The 21,591-nt window shown below is 36.8% G+C and overlaps 1 protein-coding gene across 4 annotated transcripts in view; it reads right to left on the bottom strand.

Moving 5' to 3' along the window:
- Positions 1-21,443, bottom strand: part of INTS13 (integrator complex subunit 13) — a 32,603-nt gene extending 11,160 nt beyond the window's left edge. For all 4 annotated transcript variants that reach the window (XM_060413296.1, XM_004006769.6, XM_060413297.1 and 1 more), the window contains exons 1-8: positions 20,895-21,443; positions 19,670-19,905; positions 17,552-17,626; positions 11,262-11,464; positions 10,800-10,880; positions 7,135-7,225; positions 5,443-5,571; positions 3,642-3,726 (exon numbers count right to left, since the gene is read on the bottom strand). In XM_060413296.1, coding sequence (XP_060269279.1) covers positions 3,642-3,726; positions 5,443-5,571; positions 7,135-7,225; positions 10,800-10,880; positions 11,262-11,464; positions 17,552-17,626; positions 19,670-19,894 — 889 coding nt within the window. In that variant the 5' untranslated portion in view covers positions 19,895-19,905; positions 20,895-21,443. The remainder of the gene's footprint in view (positions 1-3,641; positions 3,727-5,442; positions 5,572-7,134; positions 7,226-10,799; positions 10,881-11,261; positions 11,465-17,551; positions 17,627-19,669; positions 19,906-20,894) is intronic.
- Positions 21,444-21,591: the final 148 nt, after the last annotated feature.

Below are 21,591 nucleotides of genomic sequence, written 5' to 3'. Positions count from 1 at the left end.
ATCCTCTGTCATCCCCTTCTCCTCCTGCCCCCAATCCCTCCAGCATCAGGGTCTTTTCCAATGAGTCAACTCTTCGCATGAGGTGGCCAAAGTATTGGAGTTTCAGCTTTAGCATCAGTCCTTCCAATGAACACCCAGGACTGATCGCCTCTAGGATGGACTGGTTGGATCTCCTTGCAGTCCAAAGGACTCTAAAGAGTCTTTTCCAACACCACAGTTCAAAAGCATCAATTCTTCGGCGCTCAGCCTTCTTCACAGTCCAACTCTCACATCCATACATGACCACTGGAAAAACCATAGCCTTGACTAGATGGACCTTAGTCGGCAAAGTAATGTCTCTCCTTTTGAATATGTTATCTAGGTTGGTCATAACTTTCCTTCCAAGGAGTAAGTGTCTTTTAATTTCATGGCTGCAGTCACCATCTGCAGTGATTTTGGAGCCCCCCAAAATAAAGTTTGACACTGTTTACACTGTTTCCCCATCTATTTCCCATGAAGTGATGGGACCAGATGCCATGATCTTCGTTTTCTGAATGTTGAACTTTAGGCCAACTTTTTCACTCTCCTCTTTCACGTTCATCAAGAGGCTTTTTAGTTCCTCTTCACTTTCTGCCATAAGGGTGGTGTCATCTGCATATCTGAGGTTATCGATATTTCTCCGGGCAATCTTGATTCCAGCTTGTGCTTCTTCCAGCCCACCGTTTCTCATGATGTACTCTGCATACAAGTGAAATAAGCAGGGTGACAATATACAGCCTTGACGTACTCCTTTTCCTATCTGAAACCAGTCTATTGTTCCATGTCCAGTTCTAACTGTTGCTTCCTGACCAGCATATAGGTTTCTCAAGAGGCAGGTCAGGTGGTCTGGTATTCCCATCTCTTAAAGAATTTTCCAGTTTATTGTGATCCACAGAGTCAAAGGCTTTAGCATAGTCAATAAAGCAGAAATAGATGTTTTTCTGGAACTCTCTTGCTTTTTTGATGATCCAGCATTTTTAGTTGAGTTCAATCAGAGGAATCACTATCAAAGGCAATTACAGTTCTACAAAATATATTTCTTAAATAGTAAGACTTCTGAAGGGCTTCCCATATGGCTCAAGTGGTAAAGAATTCACCTGCCAGTGTAGGAGAGGCAGGAAGGAGATGTGGGTTTGATCCCTCTGTCGGGAAGATCCCCTGGAGGAGGAAATGGCAACCCACTCCGTATTCTTGCCTAGAAAAATCCCATGGACAGACGAGTCTCGTGGGCTACAGTCCATAGGGTTGAAGAGAGTCAGACACGACTGAGTGACTAAACACAATGGTTGAAAGTCAAAATTACTCCTTCATCCATGCGCTGCAGAATGGATGTTGTGTTAGCAGGCATGAAAACATTAATCTCACTGTATGTCTCCATCAGAGCTCTTGAGATATCAGATGTACTGTGCAACGAGCAGTAACGTTTTGAAACAAACCCTTTTCTCTGAGCAGTAGGTTTCAACAGTGGGGTTAAAATCAGTAGACCCTGTTGTTACTTAGAATCAGTAAACCATGGTGTCAACTGATGTGCTATATTATCCAGGTTTTGTTGTTACGCTGATACAGCACAGGTGGAATAGATTTAGCATAATTCCTAAGGGCCCTAGGATTTTCACAATGGTTAATAAGCATTGCCTTAAACTTAAAGTCACAAGCTGCATTAGCCCCTAATAAAAATGTCTGCCTTTCCTATGAAGCTTCGAAGTCAGACACTGACTTCTCTCTAGCCATAAGAGTCCTAGATGGCATTTTCTTCCAATAGAAGGCTGTCTAATCTACACTGAAAATCTGCTGTTTAGTGTAGCCAACTTCAGTGATTACTGAGCTCGATCTTCTGAATAACTTGCTGCAGCTTCTACATCAGTAGTTGCTGCCTCACCTTGCATTTGTATGTTATAGAGTTTCTTTGCTTAAATCTCATGAACCAGCCTCTGCTAGCTTCAAACTTTTCTTCTGTATCTTCCTCATCACTTTCAGCCTTCACATAATTGAAGAGTGAAGGCCTTGCTCTGGATCAGGTTTTGGCTTTTGGCAATACTTTGGCTAGTCTAATCTTCCATCTAGACCACTGTAACCTTCTCCATGCCACCAATAACGCTGTTTCACTTTCTTATCATTTCTCTGTTCACTGAAGTAGCACTTTTAATTTCCTTCAAGAACTTTTCCTTTGCATTCACAACTTGGCTAACCGTTTGGCACAAGAGGCCTCACTTTCAGCCTATTTTGGCTTTCAACACACCTTCCTCACTAAGCTTAATCATTTTGAGCCTTTGATTTAAAGTGAGAGATGTCCAGATAACAAAAATTAAAACAAAAATAAACAAATGGGACATAATTAAACTCAAAAGCTTTTTCGCAGCAAAGGAAATCATAAACAAAATGAAATGATGACCCACAGAATGGGAGAAAATATTTGCAAATGATGTGATGGACAAGGGATTAGTCTCCAAAATTTACAAACAGCTCATGCAGCTCAACATCAAAAAAACAATCCAATCAAAAGATGGGCAAAAGACCTACGGAGACATTTCTCCAAAGACGATATACACATGGCCAAGAGGCACATGAAAAGATGCTCAATATTGTTAATTATTAGAGAAATGCAAATCAAAACTATAATGAGGTATCAGAATGGCCATAATCAAAAAAATCTGCAAACAATAAATGTTGGTGAGGTTGACAAGAAAAAGGAACCCTCTTACACTGTTGATGAGAATGTAAATTAACACAGCCATTATGGAGAACAGTACTGAGGTTCTTTAAAAAACTAAAAATAGAGCTACCATATGATCCAGCAAGCCCACTCTTGGGCATATACCTAGAGAAAACTAATTCGGAAAGATACATGCAGCCCGATTTTCACTGCAGCACTGTTTACAACAGTCAAGACACAGAAGAACCTAAACGTCCAGTGAAGATGAATGGATAAAGAAGGTATGGTACATACATACCAAGGAGTATTACTCGGCCATTAAAAAGAATGAAATAACACCATCTGCAGCAACATGGATGGACTTGGAGATTATCTAACCTAATAATACCAATATTTTTGTATCTCAGGGAATAGGGTGGCCCAAGAAGAGGGAAAGAGACAGGGAACAGCCAGTTTGTAGAGCAGTCAGAACACACACAACATTTATGGATAAGTTCTCTGTCTTATATGGGTACAGTTTGTGGTACCCCAAAACAATCACAATAGCAACATCAAAGATCATCAATCACAGGTGACCATAACAAATATAATGATGATGAAAAAGTTTGAAATATTCTGAGAATCACCAAAATGTGACAGAGACATGAAATGAGCAAGTGCTTTAGAAAATGATACCAATAGATGTCATAAACATTCAATTTGTCAAAAAAAAAAAAAAAGCTACATCTGCTAAAGCAAAGCATGATAAAACAAGGTATACCTGTATTTGTTCCATTAGCCTCATCTTTCCCAAAGTATCCTCAAAAGAACACTAGGTTCCATGACCATTAATGGGTGACACTGTCAGATAAGTTTGCAAAGGGATGAACTAAAGTCATCAGGTTAGTTACTCAAGAACTTCTCAAAGCTGTTAGTATGTTTCCCTATGTTAGAACTTATAAAATACTACTTTCCAATGTCTCTTACTTACCACTTTTCAGGAAATCTACATGTGCATCTTTGTGATGAAGCAGCTCCACATCATAATTGGCAGATGTGTTAGCATGTTGTTCTTCCTTAAAGCAAAATTAAAAATAACTTGGCTTTGATTTTTTTTAATGAATTATTTATTTTGCTTAAAGTGAGATCAAATATACTCAACAGTAATTAGCAATAATAATGGGACAATGTGCTCAGTAATTAATCTATTTAAAGATGCAATGATTTTCCAATTAAATACAAACTATATGAAAAAAACTACTGGCTACATTTCAGCAATAAAGTAATGGTTTTTATGTCAGAATTAACATAGATGACTAATCTAGAAATTTAGAATTTTTTTACTCTGAATGCATTGTCCTGCCAATACATTTTTATACACAAATATGACATAACTCAAATAGTTTGCTAATTGTACAATAGTTGTTTAAAGGAGGAAATAGCATCTTTAAATTCCTATAGTAAATTAAACAAGCACCAATTATATAAAATAGCAAATATAGACTAATAAACAAGTTGAGCAACTTGTTTTCACTGAACAGTAAATAGAAACTTTAGTATTATCTATTTACAAGAAAGAGACAGAGATTGAGGAATCACACCAATAACACACAAATATGGTCAAATTTAAAAAGTAATGTATCTATCATCCTCAGAGGATTTTGCTTGCAACTCATGAAATTACATAAAGTGTATCTATTATGCTATTTTAATCTTAATTGCTTCCTCACCCAAACTGATTAAGGCTATAATTTCTACTGAAGAGCCTGCCACTGGTATAAGGAGGAATAATGAAAAGATTACATTTCTCATGCAAATTAGTTTTTAGAATATGCAAAAAAATACAACTGGACTTATTAAGAAATGAATTTAAATGTTTAGATATAGTGGCTACTTTATGTTTGTAGACATAAATAATACAATTAAACTTAACTCCACTCAGTAAAAATTCATCTGAAGCTTTCTATAGGCCAGGGATCACACTGGTCTTAAGACAACTAAGTAATATAATGAAAATGCTGTTGCTGTTGTTTAGTCACTAAGTTGTGTCTGACTCTTTCGTGACCCCATGGACTGTAGCGCTCCAGGCTCCTCTGTCCATGGGATTTCCCAGGCAAGAATACTGGAGTGGGTTGCCATTTCCTTCTCCAGGGGATCCTCCCGACCCAGGGACTGAACCCACATCTCCTGCATTGGCAGGCAGAATCTTGACCACTGAGTCATCAGGGAAGCCCATAATGAAAATGACAAGTTAGTAATAGATTCCTAAGAAAATCCTTCAGTAAAACCGTAAGACTCATATGGTAGTTTTTCAACTAGAATAATAAACTTGTTTAAAATTATAAACTTACTCCCCCTAGTTAGACCTATCAGTGATAAACACCTTGATAGTGGGTAGGGAAGAACAAAAACAAAGGAAACAGAAGATATACTAGAACACACGAAGTGAGTTAAATCTAATAACAACTGTCAGGAAAAGAATCACAGAAAAAGTAATCATTTCAGATGAAAATTATATTTTGATGAAAATAATGAGAACAAAATTAAAAACAAAAAAGCTGATATAGAAGGTTCAAATTAGGAAAAAAATACTGCATTTTGTTCTGTGATCCTTTCATGTTGCTTTTCATTATTTACTAACCTGGTCAAAGACACTGAATGTGGGCTAGCAAAACAGAAAATATGATATGGGAAGAAAGAATTAAGGTTCATTAAAACAAATAATACATATCAAGCAAATACTTAAAAAGAAAAGCAGAGTTTTCAAAGTAGCAAGAAAAAGAACTGCCTACCTTCATTGGAATATTAGTAATAGTAGTTGAAGCCAAGTCGAAATGCTGCTGTACTAAAATATTTAATTTGGTAGCAAGATGCCGTCCTGCACGAACACTATGAACTTCACTGGTTAAAACCGGGGACAACTAAAGAGAAGTATGAAAAAAAACCCCACAAAACATTAATACATTGTAATTTAGGGCTAAATACTTTACTTCAACCCATAAAAATTAAGTACTTTTTAACTTTTGAGATAGGAAGCAAAAGGTCCATAAGTTAATCATAATCATTATCTCAGTAATACATTTTTATTCATTCATTCAGTCAACAGATAGGTAAGGAGAACTTACTATATTGATTGCCAGAAATTGTGAGTTATTGGCGGATACAGCAGTGAACAGGTAAAATCTCTGTCCTCTTGAAACTCAGAGTAGAATAATCTTTGATTTAAATATACATTTTAATTTATAAGTTTAACTTCTATTTATCTATATGCAAAATTGATTTGAGGTGATCCACAGAAATACTGTAGAATAATTAATTTTGTGAAGAAGACAAACCTCTGCAGATAATACTACTCATTACAAAGAATGAAAATCACTACAAATGTCATATTTTGTCACCAATAAATGTAATAAGGCAGCCAAAAGTCACTTATAACAAGGTAACATTTTATTTGTTCCAGGGTAATATTTATCATAAGTAAACTGTTTACTTATCATAAAGTAAAATCAAAGTACTGTCATGATATCAAGAGTTACAAAAAAGCTAGCAAAAAAATGGGTTTACACTGGAAATTACCTAAAATACAATGACAGAGATAACCTAAAAAAACCAATCAAAAAAAAACCCCACCAGTTATTAAAAAAAATCATTAATACTTTAGATGTTTATAATAAATATGCTAGATTAAAAAAACAGAGATAAGAACATATACATTTAATATCATTATATAAACACATACATCTGTATTGCTAAACACAGGCCACTGATATGGTCTATGCTATGCGAATCCACTTAATAATCAACAGACTCATCTTTTCCTTTAAAATTGTACCAATTTATTTGAAAAGTAAAACTAAGGTTGGAAATTAAGTCTTTTCCCTTCTGGATAGGTAAAATTAATTTCTTTGATATAGGAGTATATTTTGACTAAAGACTGTATGTTTCTTCTAATGAGGAAAAAAGAAAAATTTTCCAGAATAAGAAGTCATTAAAGCAATTTGGCTCAGATGATAGAGTCTGACTGCAATGTGGGAGACCTGGGTTCAATCCCTGGGTCAGGAAGATCCCCTGGAGAAGGAAATGACAACCCACTCCAGTATTCTTGCCTAGAAAAATCCCATGGATGGAGGAGTCTGGCAGGCTACAGTCCTCGGAGTTACAAAGAGTCAGACACAACTGAGTGACTCACACACACACACACATACATACACATAGTAATTGAAATTTGAGGAACAATACAAATTGTGTGTGGTTTGACAATAAAGTTATTTGAAATAAACATCAAGAGGCAAGAAAAACAGAAAATACTTTCAAAATCTACAATTATAACATGAAGAGCCAATCCAGGTATTTTGCCGTACAGGTAGATTTCAAAACCAAATTTTCTTAGCAGAAAATGTTGGCAATCAGATCATTCTTATGCTAAACCTTGTATTTATCATTAATAACTAACAATGACCTCTTCTTCCATGACCTCTACTTACCTCTTTCTTAGTACGATCAGATACAAGGCTGTCTTCACCAACAGGGTAGGTGTGGATCAAGACTAGCTCACATTTCTGAATCTGCATGAGACTTAAAGAAAAACTTTTCACTTAAAAGATAAGAACACATACTATGGAATGAATTCAGGCAGGTAAACCATAAAACATTTAATATACTAAAACAGTGTATAAATCAGATTAGTATAGTTAACATAAAAGCTAAATATTCAGAAAGGCTGTATAATTGTTATCCTTCTATGAACATTTAATGAATAATTTTTATGAATTTAATTCAAATGCAAAAATGATCATTTTCTGTCTTTTTGAAGGATAGAATAAAGGAAAAATTCTTACATTCTGGTATAATTTTCAAAAGATAACTGCCATAGAGAGAAATGAATATACTGTGTATTAATTTCCCTTTTACTAGTATTTAAATGGCCACCCTCGCCACTATTCTTGCCTTGAAAATTCCACGTTCCAAGGAGCCTGACAGGCTACAGTACATAGAGTTGGCCACAACTGAGAGCATACACATACATACTAGTGTTTTTAAGGACAACATCAGGCAACTATATTACCTATAATTGGTTATTTCCAAGAATATAGGATCTGTAATACTAAAAAGTTACCCCAACATTTTATCTGTTTTTTTGCCCCTCCATTTTATTTTATTTTTTAAATTGAGGTGCAGCTGATGTACAATAATAAAAGTTGCAGGTTTACAACATAGTGTGACTCACAATTTTTAAAAATTATACTCTATTTATAGTTACTACAAAATATTGGCTATATTCCCCCTGTTGTACACTATATCCTTGTAGCTTATTTATATACAGTACTTTGTACCTTTTAATCCTTACCCTTAACTTGCCCCTCCACCCTTCCCTCTTTCCACTGGTAACTACTAGTTTGTTCTCTGTATCTGTGAGCCAACTTTTTATTTTAAAATTTCCAAACCTACAGAAAAATTAAAAGAAAGGAATTATATAATGAACACCCACATATCCTTAACCTATATTCACTGTTAGTTACATTCATTTTCACTATAAATGACTAAATAGATGTACACTGTTTCTTTTTTTACTAAGTCATTTAAGAGTAACTTGCAGAGGCAATGATACTTCACTCCTACATACCTCAGCATGCTTCCTTCTCCTAGTGAGAATAATCCTACTTGTTAACAATAACACCAGTACTCCACCTAGAAATTTAATAGCAGCTCAATCTAACATATACTCCACACTACAATTGTCCCAAACATGTCCTTAGTAGCTTTTTTCTTTTTAAAAAATTCATACAATGTAATTAGTTGTAATGTTTTGATTTGGCATTTTATAGATTTGTAACAGAGTATGAGATCTAGCCATTAAAAATATGCATTATAAATTTATCTAAAGACTCAACCAGAAAATTACTAGAGCTAATCAATGAATATAGTAAAGTTGCAGGATATAAAATCAACACACAGAAATCCCTTGCATTCCTATACACTAATAATGAAAAAATAGAGAAATTAAGGAAACAATTCCATTCACCATTGCAACGAAAAGAATAAAATACTTAGGAATATATCTACTTAAAGAAACTAAAGACCTGTATATAGGAAACTATAAAACACTGGTGAAAAAAATCAAAGAGGACACTAACAGATGGAGAAATATACCATATTCATGGATTGGAAGAATCAATATAGTGAAAATGAGTATACAACCCAGAGCAATCTATAGATTCAATGCAATCTCTATCAAGCTACCAACGGTATCTTTCACAATTTGTATGTAAATACAAAAAACCTAGAATAGCCAAAGCAATCTTGAGAAAGAAGAATGGAACTGGAGGAATCAACCTGCTTGACTTCAGGCGCTACTACAAAGCCACAGGCATCAAGACAGCATGGTACTGGCACAAAGATAGAACTATAGATCAATGGAACAAAACAGAAAGCCCAGAGATAAATTCATGCACCTATGGACACCTTATCTTTGACAAAGGAGGCAAGAATATACAATGGAGAAAAGACAATCACTTTAACAAGTGGTGCTGGGAAAACTGGTCAACCACTTGTAACAGAATGAAACTAGAACACTTTCTAACACCATACACAAAAATAAACTCAAAATGGATTAAAGATCTAAACGTGAGATCAGAAACTATAAAACGCCTAGAGGAGAACGTAGGCAAAACACTCTCCGACATAAATCACAGGAGGATCCTCTATGACCCACGTTCCAGAGTAATGGAAATAAAAGCAAAAATAAACAAATGGGATCTAATTAAAATTAAAAGCTTCTGCACAACAAAGGAAACTATAAGAAAAGTGAAAAGACAGCCTTCAGAATGGGATAAAATAACAGCAAATGAAGCAACTGACAAAGAATTAACCTCAAAAATATACAAGCAACTCCTGCAGCTCAGTTCCAGAAAAATAAATGACCCAATCAAAAAATGGGCCAAAGAACTAAACAGACATTTCTCCAAAGAAGACATACAGATGGCTAACAAACACATGAAAAGATGCTCAACATCACTCATTATCAGAGAAATGCTAATCAAAACCACAATGAGGTACCATTTCAGGCCAGTCAGAATGGCTACTATCCAAAAGTCTACAAGCAATAAATGCTGGAGAGGGTGTGGAGAAAAGGGAACCCTCTTACACTGTTGGTGGGAATGCAAACTAGTAGAGCCACTATGGAGAACACTGTGGAGAGTCCTTAAAAAACTGGTAATAGAACTGCCGTATGACCCAGCAATCCCACTACTGGGCATATACACCAAGGAAACCAGAACTGAAAGAGACACATGTACCCCAATGTTCATCGCAGCACTGTTTATAATAGCCAGGACATGGAAGCAACCTAGATATCTATCAGCAGACGAACGGATAAGAAAGCTGTGGTATATATACACAATGGAGTATTACTCAGCCATTAAAAAGAATACATTTGAATCAGTTCTAATGAGGTGGATGAAACTGGAGCCTATTATACAGAGTGAAGTAAGCCAGGAAAAAAAAAAAACAAAACACCAATACAGTATACTAATGCATATATATGGAATTTAGAAAGATGGTAACGACAACCCTGTGTGTGGGACAGCAAAAGAGACACAGACGTATAGAACAGTCTTTTGGACTCTGTGGGAGAGGGAGAGGGTGGGATGATTTGGGAGAATGGCATTGAAACATGTATAATATCATATAAGAAACGAATCTCCAGTCCAGGTTTGATGCAGGATACAGGATGCTTGGGGCTGGTACACTGGGATGACCCAGAGGGATGGTACAGGGAGGGAGGTGGGGGGGGGGGTTCAGGATGGGGAACACATGTACATCCGTGGTGGATTCATGTTGATATATGGCAAAACCAATACAATGCTATAAAGTAATTAACCTCCAATTAAAATAAATAAATTTATATTGAAAAAAAATTATTTGTTATCCTTCTGCTCACCTTTCCTGTGAGCAAAAAGTAAAATTTTAAAGTGAAAGGGAAAATGGGACAAGAAGCTGCTGATCAAACACACGTTTTGACTAATTTGTAGAGCCAGTAGAGAATTCAAGGGAATGCTACCAATTACTATTTAAATTCCTGGAATAATTATAATGAAATAAACAGGACTATAAAAATGGAATATTTATTCCATTTATGGATTTTACTCACTGATCTGAATTTGCAGCAAGTTTGTTATGCTCATGAATTGTTTCTTGGACACAGTCCTCAAGCATTCGCACATGACTATCACTATGGGATAAAAAAAAATAACCCAGTTAAATAAACAATAAGAGAAAAAAGTTAAACACACTATTCAGCTGTGTATCATGTTACAGGCACTTTAATTACTGCAATAAGGATTGTCTGTAGCATGCTCATTCACAATACCAACCAACCAACTGAATGAAAACCTAGTGAGGGAAAAAAGTCAAATTGACCTACATGGTAACAATTCAAACAGTTTCACTGAAGTGAACTGGATATTTTAGAACTGGGAACACAGCTTTGATATTGGAAAGGCCACACGTGATATGCTTAAATGCTAACATGTTGCCTCTACTTTTTTAAAATAAAAACTACAATAGGACATGAAAAATTCCTCAGTAAGAATTACTGTGATTAATGTCTTACCTTTTTGCATTAGTAATGCAAATTATTCGTCCTCTATTTCCAACACGTTCTGCATTCTCCATCAGCAGAGTACGAGCCTCATGTTGGTATTCAGTAATTTTACAGAGGGTTTCCACTGCTGCAACGAGACCATGCAGAATACTGCAGCATTCTGGATCTGCCCGTGGATTAGGAGGCCCAACTGCAGCTAATGCTGCCATCAGCTAAGTAAAAGGGGAAACAATTGTGTTGAGAAGAATAAGCACAAGCCAGACAAAGGCATCACAAGAAATGGAAACTATAGACCAATGTATGTTATAAATATGGAGACAAGTGTCTTCAACAACATACTAGCAAACTGAATCCAGCAACATTTCAAAAGAATTATATACCATGATCAAGTGGGACTTATCCTAGGAATGCAAAGTTGATTTAACATCCAAAAATTAATTAACGCAAATGCTATCAATACAATTTTTTAAAAATCACATGATCAGCTCCAGGAAAAGCATTTGACAAAAATCTAAAATCCTTTCATGGGTTGAGAGAGGATTAAATGAGCCAAGGTAAAAAAATAAAATCTTTTCATGATAAAACAGTTAACAAACTAGAAACAGAAGGGAACTTTCTCAAGCAGATAAAAGACATCTATGAAAAACCTACACATAGGTGCATTCCCTCTAAGATTAGAAACAGAAGGATATCCACTCTCACCATTTCTATTCAACACTGTGCTAGAGGTTCTCTCCTGGGCAATTAGGAAAGAAAAAGATGTAAAAGGAATTCAGATCGGAAAGGAAGAAGTAAAACTATCTCTATGTTGCAGACTAAATAATCATGCATGTAGAAAATTCTAAGAAATCCATTAGAAATTTTCTAAAAATAGTAAAACTCAGCAAGGTTGCAAGTACATGATCAAAAGAAAAAACCAACTACACTGCTATGTACTTGCAAAGAAAAATTCAAAAGTGAAATTGAGAAAATAATTCCATCTACAATAGCATCAAAAAGAATAAAATGCTTAGGAATAAATTTAACAAAGGAAATGCAAATTTTATACTGAGAACTATGAAATATTGTTAAAATAAATTAAAGATCTAAATGAATAGAAAACACCCTATGTTCGTGGACTGGAAGATTTACTATTGTTAAGATGACAATACTACCCAAATTGAACTAGGATTAAACACATGCCCTGTCAGAATTCCAGGTGACTTTTCTGATAAGCAGATTTGAAAGTTCATATGGAACTGCAAGGATCCAGAATAAGTAAAACAATCTTTAAAAGAAAGAGTGAGGACTTTGTTCTATGTATGCATAAAGATATATTCGAAGGTCCAGTTAAAAACTAACAGTGATGGAGATAAACAATGACGTGCCGGTAAACCAGTTCTCTTAACAAAAAAAAATTCCTAATTTGTAGTGTTTGCCAGTATCTGTGGTTAAAAACTCCCATGATAGCTTATTTCAATCTTTCACTGAGTGCAAAGGTGAGATGGGATTCACATACTCAGCTCTCTCAAGCTGGTATAAGCAGGCTCTAGTAGTCGGACACGACTCAGTGACTTCCCTTTCACTTTTCACTTGCATGCATTGGAGAAGGAAATGGCAACCCACTCCAGTGTTCTTGCCTGAAGAATCCCAGGGACAGCGGAGCCTGGTGGGCTGCCGTCTATGGGGTTGCACAGAGTTGGACACGACTGAAGTGACTTAGCAGCACCAGCAGCAGTATACCACTAACTGGAGCAGGGGACAAGTGGGAAATTCTTCAAGGCCTAGCTTTTATTTACACACACATGTATGTACCTATGTACACAGGCCAATATATATGCAAATTTTATTTTTAAACTACGTAGGTATTACCTATTCATAAACAATAATCAAAAAAGAAAAAATACTGTGTACACAGAACTATAAAAATTCCCGGTTCATAGGAGAAACTGCTTTTTAGGAGAGGGGTGCTGTGGTCATGGGAAAGCAGCAGAAAGTTTAACTTCTCGTGTCAGATAAATATGGGCTTAAATTCTCGCTCTGCCTTTTAATACTGTGTGATCCTGGTCAATCTCTCCTAGTCCTTTAACCTAATCTGAAAGTGAAACCAATAGAACCTGCCCCACATTAGTATGATACTTGTAGACTTTACTTAAATTTAGCTAACAAAAACAAGACTCTTGAGATTTGACACATTTTTTTAGTAAGATCTACCATGTAGAGAGAGGATAGCATTATGAGATGTAAGAGAAGAAGTCCTGAATCTAAGCATGTAAGTCAAACTACCTCTGGCCCCCTGGGCTTCAGTACCTTCACCAGCAAGAAGAGCCAAAGCAAAAAATGTCTACAATCCTTCCAGCCTAAACATTCTTCAATCAACCTACTTTAATTTTTTCTCATGATTATTCAAAATAACTAGAGAAAGGTGTGACATAGATAACTAAAGCTAAACATAAAATGTGTCAACATGGAGATGATGATACATAATTTATACAAAATGTCAATTACTTTGTATCATCCTAAACACCAATGCTTTGCTATATGGTTGCATTCACAACTACTTTCCCTTCAGTCCATAATCTAAAAGCAACTCTTGTGACATAGTATGATATAATATTTCGTCACCTTCAGAAAGCAGAAGGAAGTAGTACAATAATTCTCCCATCAGTACATCTACCTTTATCAAATGCATACCTTTCACTGCACTGCAGAGGTGCGGTAAGGAAAATCTATACAAATTTGTACTTATTTTTATTCATATACAACTAGAGAAGCCTCAGCCTTCTTTCACAGTACCTCTTGAAAGAACAAAATAGAATACATGCTATTTCTAAGAGATTGTACAGGGGGAATGAATGCAATCTTTAATATTTTTTTCAAGCAATCAAAGAATAAAGATCATTCTAGAGTGATATAAATGCAAAGACAAGCCAAAAAACAGCCCTCCTACCCACCTGCCACCTTCAGTGAGTTACCTCAAAAGAAAAGAAGATTAGAAATGTTTATATATTATGTTAATCACAACATTTTAAGACCAAACACTGTGATAAATACATGTTCTTATACGTATTCAATTTAAAACCCCCATTTGGATGGGATTATTTCCATGAAGGGCTTCCCTGGTGGCTCAGCTGATAAAGAATCTGCCTGCAATGTGGGAGACCTAGGTTTGATCCTTGTGTTGGGAAGATCCCTTGGAGAAGGGAATAGCCACCCACTCCAGTATTCTGGCCTAGAGAATTCCATGGACTGTATAGTTCATGGGGTCGCAAAGAGTCGGACATGACTGAGCGATTTTCATTAAAGGATATCCATTAACAGAGAATTTTTAACATGAAACAGTTCAAAATAATGTATTGAAATATTTCACTAATGCTTGTCTCTCTTGCTCATATTCATCAGTGAAGAACTTTGTAGACTGAAGTCTGCTATCCAACTAAACAACAGCAAAGAACGCAATCTACCACAAACTCAGTATCCTTAGACACATGTTTAAAAAGCATAAACTTGATGTATTGAGCATGGGTTTATTTCTGCTTCCTCCTAAAACCCCACTAAAACTGTAGTAAAGGAATTTAATTTTAAAAAGCAAACACCAAAGGCAGGGGGGCAGAGGGGGGAACCCCAATAAACTCACAAATATGAAGAGAATGGAGGAGCAGAGAAGAGAGTAAACAAGAGATGTCAGCAAGAATGTATGGAGAACCAGTAATCAACTTAGTAACACTGAATTAGCTGAATCTAAGCACCTACAGGGGAAAAAGCAAGATGATATGCTTTTCAGAATCTAGGAGAAGTTTAGGAACTGAGGTATCAAGTAGCACACAAAGCAAGAGTGAGCAAGATACTGAAAACTGAAATGAGTTAATGTCAGTATAAAGTACAACTTGACTCCCAAACTTACACCCTACCCATGCAAGTGACCACCTCTCCCCAGACACAGAATCACATCCCTTGGAGGAAATGATCCAGGAAGTTACCAAACAAGGATTTCACCAAGTGGAGCAGAATATAAGGGTAAGACACTAGACAAGTGCTTCCCAAAAGAATTTTCTGTGATGATGGAAATATTCTACATCTGTGCTGTACAGTAGCCACTATCCACATGTGTTTTATTTGAGCATCTGACACATGGCCAGTACTACAGAGAAACTGAACTTTTTAACTGCATTTAATTTTGTTCAGTCACTAAGTCATGTCCCATTCTTTGCGACTCCATGACCTGCAGCCCACCAGGCTCCTCTGTCCTTCACTATCTCCCTAAGTTTGCTCAAATCCATGTCCACTGAGTCAGTAATGTCATCCAACCATCTCATCCTCTGTCACCCTCTTCTCCTTTTGCCCTCAGTTTTTCCCAGGATCAAGGTCTTTTCCAGTAAATTTAATTTTAAATAGCAGCTATTTAATAGCTAATAGTAGCTACATATGGCTAGTACACTGGACAGCACAATACTAGACCAAAACCAGAAAGACTGAGTGGAAGTTCGATATTTCACCTACCCTCTCCCCTGGTTCCCAGAAGGCTGATAACCAGGTTTACAGCATAGAGGGAAGAGTGGAAGGTCTTCCCTGGAGACCCCAAGTGGTCCCAGAGAGGTGATCTGTCCATTGTGACATCCAGAGGTCTCCCAGAGAGAGCAATTAGATAACTATGACAAAGACCAGTTGGCAATACCTACGTCTCACCTGCTGTTGAGTGCCTTTCTTTTAAACAAGATTGCATACCCAAGTATCAGCACGCATTTAAGAAAAGCCTCAGCATGAAAAAGAACACGGAAAACACAAAGAGATCAAAAGAAAACATCAAATAAATTACTAGTACCTTCAGATTAAAAAGTTACACCCATAAAGCAAGAAAAGAAAAATGACAAACATGTACATAATTAAAGCATAAGTAAAAGTTCTTGGAAATGAAAGATATGATCAAATAAAAAGTTCCATATAAGGGTTAAAAGGAGATAGGTAAAAGGTTCAGAAAGAACAATGAGGACCAATGAGAAAAAGAGTAAGGGAATTAATTCAGGAAGTCCAATTTCCCACTCATAGGGATTCCAGAAAGATGCAGAACACAAAGACGAGAACATTATCAAAGAAACAGTACAGGGAAATTTCCCTGGAAGAATATAAACCCTAGCTCAATGAATGACAAAAGACCAACACTGGGGCAAATAATTGAGAAATTTCAGAACATAAAAGGAGGAAAGAAAATATTCTAAAATGTTACAAAGAAATATTTCCATTTTACAAAGGAAAAAATATTTGGCTTCTTGACAAGACTGGAAGCTATATAACAGTAGAGTAAGGCCCTCAGTATTTTGAAGAAAAAATTATTTCCAAGCTTAAATTTTTATACCTCTAGTACGAATAAACTGTAAAGTAAATTACAGAAATTCTGGAGGGTATATCCTCCCAAAACAAGAGATTACACACACACCAAAAAAAAAGAAGAAAAAAATTGGGAACTGAAAGGCAGGGAGCAAGGAGGATGACAGCAGGGCAACAGGCCTAGAACGCAACCAGTTCAAACTGCAGCCCAAGACTGAGCTCCAGGAAGTTTTTCATGGGGAAAAAAAAAAAATCAAACCGCCTAATTTCTAATTTGCCAATAATAAAAATATTGAGTTTTTTTGTAGAGACATGAGGAAAATAGCAATATATTCTCAGAAAACTAAGTATATTAAAAGTGAAAAAAGTAAATACAAATTCCAGAAATACATAAAAAAAATTGTACAAGAAAGGAAATAACACAGAAGTCAAATCACTGTGCTATACATCTTAAACTAATACAGAGCTGTAAATCAACTATATTTTAATAAAACCTTAAAACACAAAAGAAATGAAACAATCACATATGCTACTTGGCTTAGCAGTGGATAACCCCTTATGTAGACATAATGTAAACATGGAATTTTGAATTAACCAAAACTTCTGATGTAACAGTACCGAGAAAACCGGGGAATGGAAGTGGGTGGTCATAGTGGCATACGCAAGAGAAACTACAAAAGGTAAATCTTCATTGACAATAATGATAAATAAGATTTAAATTAGGAACTCTATAAATGGCAGTAAAAATGTTATTTAGAAATATGGAAGTAAATACTAGATGAGCTAGAGAGTTGAAAGCTTGCTTCTACGAAGTGGGGAAAGACTGGAAGGTAGATAGCTGTTTTTCTTTTAGTGTTAGTTGGTGTTTTAAAACTACACGCAAATACTATACCAGTAAAAAATTATTTTTTAAGGAAGTATTACTGTATTCACATATTTTCAAAAATGGCCACAACCCAAAACCTAAGCAAAAAACAAAAGAAACTTAAGCATACCTCCTGCAAATTTTGGTCTTCTTGAGTCCAAGAATTTAAAACATGTGCTCCAGAGTCACTTACGATGAAATTCACCTAATAGAGTTCAAAGAAATAATTAGTATTCAACTCCAATTCCACTCAATTACATATTTAAAATATTTATTTTATTATAAATATCTTTTAATATATGTAATACAAACACACCTTGAAGTGCAGTCTCTAGCACTAGTTTGCTGACTGATTAATTCATACATACACAGAACACCCAGCACCAGGGAAACAGTTCTGCCCCTCACACCATGGGGAACATCAGGGGTTTTCAGATGTAGACAGACAGAGGGCAGTGCAGGAAGAATACAAACAAAAATAAATGAACAAGATGATTTCAGAGAGTGATAAATGCTATGAAAAAGAAATTGTTTAGCTTCTTTAGATCAGTTGATCAGAAAAGGGCTCTCTATAAAAGTGGCAATTGAGAGGAATCCAAAATGACCAAAAGAAGCCAGCCAGGGAAAGAGATGGAGGTAGAGAATACTAGGTACAGCAAACTGCAAATGCAAAAGCTTCTGCGTACTCTCATAAGGTCAGAACAATATGCCGGAGTCATATCACATAAGGCAGTGGAGGCCGGAAGAACGAATTTGGACTTCATTCTAAATTTTAAAATAAAATGCAAACCAAATAATACCATCAGGTAAGATGATGACAGTAAAGACATATTAGAAAATACATCAGAATATGGCTGTGTTCTCTTTTGGGAGGAGGATGAGATTATTTATTCTTCACTGAACTATACGGTGTAATTCTTTTTTCTTATTATCTGTGAAATACTAGTTTTGATTTCCCAGTAAGTTTGGTAAGTAGCCTTTTCTCCTGAGGCTTATCTGACAGGAACATGTCTTGCTGGCCCCCTTTACTCACATTACTGTAATGAAATCTTACAACAATCATAGGAAGGAGGTGTTATGCTGACTAGGGAAGAAACAGGCTTGAAGAGATGAAGCAAAAAGATCAAGGTCACACTGCTGGTTGCTTAATGATGTCAGAATTTGAACCAAAACCTATGCCCTCGACCGCTACATTATGCTTCCTCTCATATATACATTTTTTTTATCCTACGTGATACACAATTTACAGAGGGACTAAAAGCAGTTTATATTTAATTTAGAATACATCTGAATGTGTAATATATATTAGACTTTCCATGTTCAGCCTTACTGTTACTCCTCCTGGCTAGGTCCCAGCCTACTCACTCCAGTATTCTTGCCTGGGAAATCCCATAGACAGAGGAGTCTGGCAGGCTACAGTCCATGGTGTCGCAAAGAGTTGGCCATGACTGAAGTGACTAAACAACAGGTTCCAGCCTATGTTGCTCCAAATGAGACAGAAAGCACATCATCCACTTGTGGCTAACCAAATGACTTCCCTTAAATAGAACAGTTGAGATTCTGAAACCTGAAGATAATTTTCCTACTCAAAATTTTTATCAATCTTACATTTCCCTTCTTACTGATAAAAACAATTTCCACTTAGCATTCTTAAGAGTATTTCTTTACAACATGGCCAAACCCTGTGGCGGTTTAGGACACTTTCACTAACACTGTAAGCAGCCTGGTTCTTAGAATTCTGGTTCTGCCTGTAACTAGCTATATGACTCAAAGCAGTTGCTTCTTTTGACCTCAGTTTCTGCATCTCCAACAAGGCAGTAATAAACAAGTATTCACACGGAACACACCAACACATTCTGACAAAGTGCTTTCAGCCAACATCCCTTCTGGTTATGCTGGCAACAGTTCTCAGTGGTCAGTGTCTGTTCCATTCTGGTTATTACATACTTTGAATATTGTCCCATTAATTACAGTAATTACCGCATAGGACTGTTGTGAGAGTCATAGGAGTTAATAAATATGAAGCACATGTAAGAAGAGCTCCGTAACTGTAAGCTGTTATTATTATTGTTGGCCTCGATTAAATACACGTAACATATTAATCCCAAAGGGGAGTTCTATATACCACATTTTTAAAGTAGCAAATAAGCAGTAACTCAAGTTGATAGCAAATTCATATATCAAAAATGTAACAAGCAGTTAAGTACACTCCCCCCAAATCTTGATTTTCTTTGTACTTCACACTCACCAGCTTTTTGAAAGGAAATATGTCATACATTATTCTACAGTATTCCATGGAAGATTCTACTGAGCAAGTCCACAACGATTTAGATATGGGGGCCAATGGGATGATTCCTTGGGTCCTATTCTTCACCAGCATATCAAACTCGACATGCTGTCTGCACGATTCTGCCATGTAAGGGCAGTGATCCACGACAAACACTGTTTTATGAGATTCAGAAAAAATCTTCATCTTGTTTTAACCTGTAAAGGATAAATTATATTAGCCAAACATCTTATATATAACATTTAATCTCTTAAATTATTTCTAATGACTGTCTCTTTTCCTCAAGATGATTTGGTAGGGAACATTATTAAAATAATCAGTATTCAATGAAATTTATCCAACAAAGGACAAGATTTAATGAGGTCATGACAAGAAAGTAACTATCAATTCAAGGAATGAGCTAGTCCATATTAACCTGTCATTCTACCGGAGGCAGGCAACATTGCAATCCATGCACACATTTTTCGCTTTTGGAATGCACTTAAACTTGTCAGCAGAAAATATTTTTACAAATAATCGAATTGTTTCTCTTACACAATATCAAACATAATAAATGACAAGTACTCTTCAAATACACTTTTGATGATCCTTGTGAATTGACATCAATTACATATAAATCCCTAAACTTAATTCAGTCAGTATTTTGGGGCTTCTCTCCAAAAAAAAATCTCAAGACTTCTGAAGAAGGGTAGAGGGGGAGAAAGAATGAACTGGAAAGAGGAGTGACAACAAAGGGAAGTCCAAAACATAACAAACATCTCCTAAGATAACTGCATATCAGGTTTTCGCATTAGGATAAGGACCTCAAATTCACGTTCTCCCCCTTAGCTTATGAAACACCACGGTTAATTTATCATGTAGAACAGAAAAACTTAGGTGCTACCATCACGCTGATGGAGAGTAGGAACTTCAAGAACTTTTACAGGAACTCCCATGCTTCGCTAAGAAAATCTTACACTGAATAGACAATCCACATTCGAAAAGCACATGGTAAACAGAGCAAAAGTGCTCATCAAAACGAACTGACTTTTTACAATCTACCTATTTTCTTCTACTGCTTTCAAACGCATTTCCCCTTCATGCAAAACTCTTCTTTGAGAAACCTAGACACACTCTGCTGGAAGGTGGGGGGTAGAAAGTACAAGGTGAGTGGATAGGGAAGACCTCAGGATCGAGGTTCGCTTACTTTCGTGCCTGGTCCTGCAGTGAAAACGAACAGAGGCTATGGACCACAGCCTCTCTGGAAAAGGCTGCTGGCTGGGTGGGGAGGGTCAGCGCACAGTCAGGAGTGACTGGTACCAAAGACAGGGGACTATGCTTTCCCCGTTCATCTCTTAGCACACCGGTCCTTCCCAGGCTTCCTAAATGCAGGAGCGCGCGCGCGCCTGCGCGTGAACACAAACACTCACACACTCGGACTGGCGCGTGCGCAAAGCCCTCTTCGACAGCCCCGCCAAGCTGCCCTTCCCCCTCTGCGGGCCAGACACCCAGGTCTCTAACAGGAAGAGGGCGGAGCCAAGAAAAAAAATTGCCTCCGACCCTCGAGATTTTCTACCCGCTAATTTTCCCAATCACCCATTGGGAAGACTGATCCCGGCGACCTGAGAGCCTCCCCAAGAGGGTAGTACCAACCACAGCACCGGCTAAACCCGTCACGGGCCCCTAAGCGCAAAGGGCTCCCACTAGATCTCCCTGCTCCGTCTCTCCACCCAGCCCGTTTCCCCTAACAAAACTCGCGAGATTTGCGAGAGGCCGAGCAAAAGCCCGAGTGTGGACTAGCGGGGAGGGACGTAAAGTGGCCCGCCCCTACTACTTGCGCATGCTCAGCTTGAGGCCTCAAACAAATCGCTGAGGTCTGTCCGCCCCCCCCCACCCCCCACCGC

This window comes from Ovis aries, chromosome 3 (genome assembly GCF_016772045.2).
Source record: "Ovis aries strain OAR_USU_Benz2616 breed Rambouillet chromosome 3, ARS-UI_Ramb_v3.0, whole genome shotgun sequence".
Classification (NCBI taxonomy): domain Eukaryota; kingdom Metazoa; phylum Chordata; class Mammalia; order Artiodactyla; family Bovidae; genus Ovis; species Ovis aries.
This window is presented reverse-complemented; position numbering and strand designations above follow the sequence as displayed.